We start from the raw sequence: 9,367 nt of genomic DNA on the forward strand, positions 1-9,367 counted from the left end.
TCACTCGAAATTTAAACAGTTGTACCACTTCGCATGTGCTTCTACCGCTTTACAATGCGGACGTTACAACACTGAAATAACCGGAAAGAGAGGTGAATTAACGTACCAAAGTTTAATTTCTCTTTCTGTGTGCGGAGCCTATTACATGACAAGTACGCCGAATTGAAGAGGTATTATTCTGATTATGAAAAGCAGTGATGTTTTTGTTCTCTCATTTGAACCCCACAAAGATGACTGCTGCAAACTGTCACTGGACACTTTTAAAAACGCAGTTTGGCGATGCGGTTTCCATATGTGAGACGTCACGTAGTGCGTATTGCGTTGACGCTACAACGAAGCGCTGAGCTGCGTTTTTACAATTCAGACATTCAGTAAACGAGCTGTAGCGAAGAATGAAGGTGGGAAAAACACAAGGTACATCAGGATTTGAAGAATTAGCTCGGGAACTTAGGGGAAGACAGTCGGTGTTTGTGGCGCCGTTTGTAAAGAGTCGAGTGGGCGGGAATGTCGACGTGTTTACGTAACGGGAGAGTAGTGACGGTAATTCCATATATGTCACTTCCTCCTCTTCCACTCAACAAAAACACAAGGAACAGAGAAAAAGTCCGAGTTCATAAAAGCGACAGAGAACTACAAGTACTGCTGCAAGTACTGCTGCAAGTACTGCTACGAGTACTGCTACAAGTACTGCTGCAAGTACTGCTACAAGTACTGCTACAAGTACTGCTGCAAGTACTGCTACGAGTACTGCTGCAAGTACTGCTGCAAGTACTGCTGCAAGTACTGCTGCAAGTACTGCTACAAGTACTGCTGCAAGTACTGCTGCAAGTACTACTACAAGTACTGCTGCAAGTACTACTACAAGTACTGCTACGAGTACTGCTGCAAGTACTGCTGCAAGTACTGCTACGAGTACTGCTACGAGTACTGCTGCAAGTACTGCTGCAAGTACTGCTGCAAGTACTGCTACGAGTACTGCTGCAAGTACTGCTGCAAGTACTGCTGCAAGTACTGCTGCAAGTACTGCTACGAGTACTGCTGCAAGTACTGCTGCAAGTACTGCTGCAAGTACTGCTGCAAGTACTGCTACAAGTACTGCTGCAAGTACTGCTGCAAGTACTACTACAAGTACTGCTGCAAGTACTACTACAAGTACTGCTACGAGTACTGCTGCAAGTACTGCTGCAAGTACTGCTACGAGTACTGCTACGAGTACTGCTGCAAGTACTGCTGCAAGTACTGCTGCAAGTACTGCTGCAAGTACTGCTACAAGTACTGCTGCAAGTACTGCTACAAGTACTGCTGCAAGTACTGCTGCAAGTACTACTACAAGTACTGCTGCAAGTACTACTACAAGTACTGCTACGAGTACTGCTGCAAGTACTGCTACGAGTACTGCTGCAAGTACTGCTGCAAGTACTGCTGCAAGTACTGCTGCAAGTACTGCTACGAGTACTGCTGCAAGTACTACTGCAAGTACTGCTACGAGTACTGCTGCAAGTACTACTACAAGTACTGCTACAAGTACTGCTGCAAGTACTGCTACGAGTACTGCTACAAGTACTGCTACGAGTACTGCTACGAGTACTGCTGCAAGTACTACTGCAAGTACTGCTACAAGTACTGCTACGAGTACTGCTGCAAGTACTGCTGCAAGTACTGCTACGAGTACTACTGCAAGTACTGCTACGAGTACTGCTGCAAGTACTGCTGCAAGTACTGCTACAAGTACTGCTGCAAGTACTGCTGCAAGTACTGCTACGAGTACTGCTACGAGTACTGCTGCAAGTACTGCTGCAAGTACTACTGCAAGTACTGCTGCAAGTACTGCTACGAGTACTGCTGCAAGTACTGCTGCAAGTACTGCTACGAGTACTGCTGCAAGTACTGCTACAAGTACTACTACGAGTACTGCTACAAGTACTGCTACGAGTACTGCTACGAGTACTACTGCAAGTACTACTGCAAGTACTGCTACAAGTACTGCTACAAGTACTGCTACAAGTACACTACTACTACTACTACAGTGTTTTACTCAAGTTGAAATATTACCATGCTCTCTAAATGCTGAGCTGATACTAATGATAAAACCAAAGCATTTGAACCAGTGTTGAACATTTGAGTCCAGATCTGCTCCATAAATCAGAGTTTCTGCAGAAATCCAACATGTTCAGTTTGATTCATGAAATAAAAAACTTCAATAGCTCGATTTCTGAACATTTACAACACGAACTTAGAAAAACACGCTGCTGTATGGAAACGTTTTCTTCAACTTGTTTTATTTTTCAAAGCTGAAATTCAAACCAAAGCGACAAGAATGTTGTTAAACTATAAAACATAAAAAAGACCCAGACGTGTGTCTGTCAGCAGAGATGGAGACCGAGTGTTTGGGGAGAGGTGGGAGTTCAGTGCCGAGTTTACATGTTGTCCTCATCAGAATCGTCGTCTTCCTCCAGAGAATCCTGAAACACACAAACCTAAGAATGAAGCTGCTCCTCAATAAACATCAGCATTACAGGACAATATCAACGCCAAGATTTCAGACAATCTGATAATACCTCCCATTTTAAAATTCCAATTTCTACTTTGCTAATATTTTGGATTCAGTCTGTTTGAAGCTGAACCCAGAAAGTTATTGAGCAGACAAATGTTAGTGCAGCACGGTGACAGTGTTCCTGTACTGCAACACCTCTCCTGATCAGTCCATACAGGTGAATCCAAGTGTGTGTCTGACTCACCTTGGCGTATTTTTCTGCTTCCTCCCTGACGTCTTTCGGTACCAGCTCGTGTCGTCCGTTTGTGACTGAAGGAGATGGACAGGAGGAGAGTCAGGTGTTGTCAAGGTAACCACAGCATCAGTAGGTAAATAACATCAAAACTATTATAAAAAGTTTGGAGTATTTGTCCAAACTAGATGACTAACTTTCTCCGACCCAGCTGAGCTCCAACTCAAATGCTTTGTCCTTCACCTCGTCGTGAACGATGTAGATTCTGCAGAAACAAGAAAACAGGATGGATTCATCAGAGACCAAGGTGGAAGACAACTATAACATCTGTAACATTTACTGTAACAACTAAGAGCTGTTTTTTGTCTGTCTGTGGTTTCTGGGCCGTTAACAGTAAATTCAGTTAATGTAGATTCAAATCTCGCTGAACAAAGTATTGGACGTTTCCAGCAGGACCATTAGTACGGACCCTGGTCTTCAGCATCCTGACCTTCATCTTCATCATCACCACCACCAGCAACAGAACAGAGCAACTGAGTTGTCGTGTTTGAAAACAACTCTGCAGCAGTTTAAAACTGTTTCTGAGAAGCAAGAACCTGAAAACTGCATTTACATGAACAACCCCGCCCCCTCCTGTTTTCACATCAGTTTCTCAAAGTTCACACTGACACAAAGAGGAACTGAACTAAACAGAGAGGAAACTATGAAAAACGGTGGCAGACTGCTGCCTCTGGCTTTCTGATCTGAAGATGAATGTGAAATTAGTTTATCGCCAACTCATTTCTGTTAAATATTAAAAGAGACTGATTCTGATTTACACGTTTTCTGTTTTATATTACATTTCCAAATTTTTTGAAGTTTGGTTCTGAGGCTGTGACAGACATTTCTGACAACCTTTTCATGGCCAATAAAGAAAAATGTTCATCTGCAGACTATTAGACAATAATCTTTTACTTTAGGCCTAATCTTACCATCAGTTCTTTTTTTTTTTTTTTTTTTCCGTAATTAACTAATGAATCCATCGTTAACCCCCACCAGTCTTACAGTTGTTATTTTTATCCAAATCTCTAGTTTCTGTGTCTGAATCCATCCATCAGAGCAGCTGCACTAACATGAACAGGTCACGACGAGAAACAAACCTCATTTCATTTATCTCCCGATTGTGTTTTTTCAGCAAAATCACAAAGACAGATTTTAATTTGTCAGTGAAGAGTTAAACCTCTCGGCTTCTTCAGTTGTTCTAAAATTAGAAACAAGGTCAGGATTCACAGATTCTTTTAAAATTTAGTGCTTGTTAGTTCTCTGAGCGAGAACAACAGAAACTACATTAAGTCACTGTGTCGAGGTTAGTTCGACTCGTGCCGACTCACATTTTGGCGACTTCTTTGACGAGTTCTCTGCAGGTCATCTCCTTCATCTGCCACAAACAGACAGTTAACAAGAGTCAGTCCAGAGTTTGCTTTAAAGACAACCAGTTTCAGAGAAATGGATCTGAATTAGAGCTGCAGCTGACAGTTGCTGTGTGTAGGAATATAACAAACATCGGATTACAAATATGACTGGAAACGTCTCTGCTGTTAGAAATCTACTGCGACACACGAGCGACTGACAGGAGCCATTTTCAGAAGGTCTAAGGACACAGAGGAGCCGTATGCAAGAACACAAATGTCTGAGTCCGCCAGCCCGGACATTAAACAGACATTATCCTACCAGCTCTCTAGTACACAGTCCAGGTAATGTCCATGTGTGAATACACCAGGTACCTGTCTAGAGAATTCACAGCGAGGGAGTGGACGTTTCCTTGTAGTTAATCTGCTCAGAACAACAGCACAAAGCGGGAAATATTTACTTGCTTTCTGTTGTTGTATCAAGTTTCTCTCCTCCAAGGATTCTATGCATACAGCATCTTTTCTGATTCTGTTTTGATGTGCTGTAAACAAAACGTTGATTTTTGTGTAACATCGTGCCTCCTGCCCGCTCTACCCAGGAACTGCCCCTCACAGAGACAAAACAGACTAGATTATTACTTTATCGCTTATTACCCTAAGCGAGAACAAGTCTGACCCAGATTATGTCTTGTTGTGTGCGGCATGTATGAAAGAGCAGCTCAAGACAATATCTGCTCACTGTCCAGAGTTTATAAGAGTATAAAGAAAGTCTAGAGAGAAAATAATGTGGAACGATTATCTAAAGTTTACTGACGTTTGTTTATTACTGTCAGTAAAATCTGTGTCTTTGAAGAAGCTAACATGAGCAGCTGAGGATGAGCGACAGTAGAATCCTGGGAGAAAAAAAAGGTTAGTTGTTAGCAGTTAGCATGATATTCAATTTAAGAGCAGGTCATGTAGTTTAATGTCAAACCAATTACTGCATTAGAAAGTACGACTTTCTGTAGGTTATTACTTTTAATGCACAATAATAAGGAACTTCCTGTCCTCTGAGCTCTTTGTGCCAGTTACTGTTGCGTCCTGAAGACTAATTATCCACAGTACAAACACATCTATTCACATTATATTTACAGATTCATACACGGAAACGGTCGCACATTAACAAAACCTAAGATGACACGATGAGTTATCCTGATTCAGTGCTCTTTAATCCTGTGTTTGATATGTCAGCAGGCTGCAGTGAAACTGAAAGAGGTCAAAAACCAGCAGAGATTCAGTTACTGAGAGAGAAACAGAAACTCAGACACAGCACAGAAACTGGAAAGTGAATTCTCCACTGATCCACTAGTTTGCTGGACTTGCTGCGGATGAACTGTTGAACTGCTGCAGCTCTAATCTGGATCTGAAAGACTCAGATTAAAAACTCACCTGCAGTTTTTCGATCTCTGTCTTTGCAGCTTGTTTTGCTTTCCCAATGGCACAGCCCCAGTAACCCTGAACACACGGACATAGTTTAGTCACTGGTCTAACTGGGAATCACAACATGTATTCACTGTCTGTGCAGCAGTGGTTGGAACACAGCAGGAAAAAAGACAAACACACAGAACATAATTGCTAGTGCCCCTTCCCTCAATCAGAACCACTGTGGCCCAAGTCTCTGCTCTATATTCGTACTGTGTCCAGTAAAGTGACTGAGGTGTCTGTGACTCACGTATGAGATGCCGGATGGGTCGACCATGTAGAGCTGAGGACCGTCGTCTTTGTCGTACGAGCCCAGGATGAAACTACAGAGACGACAACAAGAGCGTGAAACAAAACCCAGTTTTCTTCTGGTTCTAACTTTGTGATGATGACGGGAAACAGGTGAGGATGAAAACAAGAAGCAGAACACATCACATCACATCACACACTTCAGCATAATCTGAAGAACTCCACATATGAAGAACTGGGACCTGTTAGACTGTTAAGACCTAAATGTGTGTCTCTTCAGCTCAGGGATTGTCAGACAGCCAAGAGGAAGTGACATCACGGGGGTTCAGTCCAGTGAGCGAAACCTTTCTGACTCTCATCACCCGCCCCTGCTGTCGAGCTTGTTGTTGACTCTTAACATCTCTCTGCTGAGCTTCAGACTCACCTGCAGCCAAACGGCCTCACGGCGCTGTACAAAGTGTAGGCGTGGACGTACATGGCCACTCGGTCTGACAGGTGCTGCAACAACAGGAGAAATGATTAGCGTAGCATCAGACAGATGCTGCACAGGAAACAGCTCTGTCCCTCACTATGGAAAAATAAAGCAGGTGAGCCCAGCTCTGCCTTAGAGAGCCCGTTTGTCCAGAGAAGACAAACTACAGCAGGAACAGAACAAGAGTCTGAGCTGAGATGTGGTGATTACCTTCAGGGGAATGTCGTGTCCGTAGTTTGATCTGAAGTTTGAGGCTTCTTCTCTGGCAACTTCAGCGAGTGAGCGAGCATCAGCCAATAGGCCAGCTACAGCCTGGTGAGACAAACAGGATAAATACTGAAAATGTGAAAGAGTCTTTTCCCTTCTTACTAGGCCTGTTGCCCTGACACAGCGGTTGGTCTGTTTAGTTATTATTTACAGCAAAATTGTCCTGTCAATGTACTATCTTAACAGTCTGCCTGTGTTTCTATGACGGGTGATGGATGATTTCTACATGTTAAAGCACAATATCAGTTTCAACCTATAATCAGTCCTACTTAACTGAAGGAACATTACAATGTCGAAGACAAAACATTATTCCAGTTTGTGTTAAATTTAGTTTTAATTAGTTTTTCACCAAATATTCTCTTTTTTTTTAGGAAACGCTGATCCACAGCAGACTCTTTCTGGTCACATAGTTTTTACAACAAAACGTTACCATGCCAACGTGTCTGTCGATGTTGAAGATGCGTTTGTTGGAGCCCTCCTCGTACAGTTTGGACAGAACAAGCTTCTCCACTCCAAACACAACACCGTCTTTACAGCGAATACCGATGGCCGTGCTGAACACACACAAACACACATCAGAAAGTCATTTAACTTTGGCACTGATAGGGTAAATACTGTTGGATTTATCTAGCACTTAATTAAGCTCCATCTTATCTTAAAGACCTCATAGTTCCATATTTTCCCGGCAGGATTCTACGTTCTCCGAGTTGGTTCCTAGAGTTTCCAAATGTAGAATGGGAGGCAGAGCATTTAGCCATCAAGCTCAGCTCCCAGTTCAGGTTCGGGAGGCAGACACCCTCTCTACATTCAAGACTAGACTTCAAACTTTACTTTTTTTTTTTTATAAATCTTATAGTTAGAGATGGATCAGGTGACTCTGAACCATCTCTTAGTTCTGCTGCTATAGGTTAGTCTGCTGGGGGACCTCTACTGATACACTAAGCTCCTCTCCTCTCTCCTTTCTCCTCTATCCATTCAAATTCTACCATTTCATGTCATTAACTTTGTGTCTTCTCTCTCTTTTAGTTGTGTTTCCTCCTCTCTGTCTCCCTCTCTCTGTACGTTTCTGCAGGTATCCTCCTCCTTGGAGCTGTATATCTCCAGAGTCCAGTTACTGGTCCTACAAACCTGTCCAACGTTTTTCCTGCTTGTTCTTGTCATTTTTGTTGCCTGCTGTTCTTTTCTCTCTTCTCTTTCCACTCACCCCAACCGGTTGAGGCAGATGGCCACCCACCCTGAGCCTGGTTCTACTGGAGGTTTCTTCCTCTTAAGGGAGTTTTTCCTCTCCACTGTCTCCTGGTGCTGCTCAGTGGGGTTGTTGTTTTTCTATATAATTCTATATACAGTTAGATTTTGTAAGGTCTGTGTGTCTCTGCCTTGAGATCATTTCTGTTGTGATTTAGCACTATACAAATAAAATTGAATTGAATCTGTAGCCTGTGTTTGGGATCCAAAGCATAGAAAAACAAACCACATTGACTTTTGGAAAGAGCTGTGTGGGACAGGACACACAGGTGAAAACTCTGATATGAGCCAGAAGTGGTCAGATTTAGTTTGGTGGAAACTAAAGTTTTTAACAAATTGTATGGGAACTAACCTGCTGTTCTCTACGGCCTTCATCGCATATTCCACCTGAAACACTCGGCCATCCGGAGAGAAGGTGGAGGCCGACAGGTCATACTGCAGGACACAGACACATCATCTTTCAACAAAGCGACATGACACATCTGGACCCTCTTAAAAACAGTACTGATACTGACAATAATAAAATTAGGGATCTATAAACCTCACTCCTGTTTTATTACCTTATCAATCTACAGAGAGCAGTAGTGGATCAACGTTCCATAAAAAGTTGGAATTTTATGTGAATTAAGGATTAAGAGAAAGAAAAAACTGATTCATCCTTTATATTTTTCTACAAGTATTCTGTATAAACGAGGAAATTATTTTCGTTAGGGAGCCAACTTCAGCCTACATACACACAGATTAAACTTGACTTTTTCTAGGAGTTTGGCATGTACCGGAGCTAACTGTTAGCACTGACTGTGCTCAAATTATACCATCAGTAATTTCTACAACGCTTGTGACTAACTCCTCAATAACATCGCAGTGTGATTCTGATGTCAGCTGTAATACGTACTTTGTAAACCACGCAACAATTGTAATAAAACCTACACATTTGTAAATTATACTTTCGATTTCAGTGTAACATCGGCTAGCTAACGTTAGCCAGGCCTCGCTGTGACTCAGCAGGCTAACACGCTAGCTAGCAACTACAGTTTGTAATGAATGAGTGACTTTCAGTATAAATGGAGATCATTCGTGTGAGAGCTGTAATAACTCCGACACAGAAACATTCAAAGTGAAGTTTACATGAAGCTTCAACGCAAACAAACACAGAAACACTCACCCCGGTCCCGATAGAGCTCATTTTATCCCAAACTGCGGATCCTGTGAACAGCTTTCAGCCCGCTGTTCCTCCGCGTCATCACCCTACCACAGTAAAAGCACTCACACAGCAGCTTCCGCCTAGAACCTTCATAACAAAAGCGTGTTGTCGGATTTAAGACGCAGTAAGTTTGGATCAGAACCTGAAACTTAGAAACACGTGTTTCCTCTCCACTGGCTCCTGGTGCTGCTCAGCGGGGTTGTGGGCTTTTCTATCTATACTTTGTAAGGTCTTAAACACGTCAAGTGCCTTGAGATGACTTCTGTTGGGATCTGGTGATATACAGAGGGTTCAAATGAATTGGATAAAGGAATGATTGGGAATATTTTAACGTGTGCAGTTAGTTGTTTTTACA

The 9,367-nt window shown here is 42.6% G+C and overlaps 1 protein-coding gene across 1 annotated transcript; it reads right to left on the bottom strand.

Moving 5' to 3' along the window:
• Window positions 1-2,297: 2,297 nt before the first annotated feature.
• Window positions 2,298-9,110, bottom strand: psma3 (proteasome 20S subunit alpha 3). Its single transcript, XM_026340259.1, has 11 exons — window positions 8,974-9,110; window positions 8,161-8,243; window positions 6,994-7,117; window positions 6,507-6,608; window positions 6,249-6,322; window positions 5,826-5,898; window positions 5,543-5,608; window positions 4,097-4,143; window positions 2,924-2,991; window positions 2,739-2,803; window positions 2,298-2,462 (listed from the first exon to the last, which is right to left on the bottom strand). Exons 1-11 carry the CDS (start codon window positions 8,992-8,994, stop codon window positions 2,418-2,420), a joined length of 768 nt encoding a protein of 255 aa, XP_026196044.1. The 5' UTR covers window positions 8,995-9,110; the 3' UTR covers window positions 2,298-2,417.
• Window positions 9,111-9,367: the final 257 nt, after the last annotated feature.

Source organism: Anabas testudineus, chromosome 22 (assembly GCF_900324465.2).
Source record: "Anabas testudineus chromosome 22, fAnaTes1.2, whole genome shotgun sequence".
Lineage (NCBI taxonomy): Eukaryota > Metazoa > Chordata > Actinopteri > Anabantiformes > Anabantidae > Anabas > Anabas testudineus.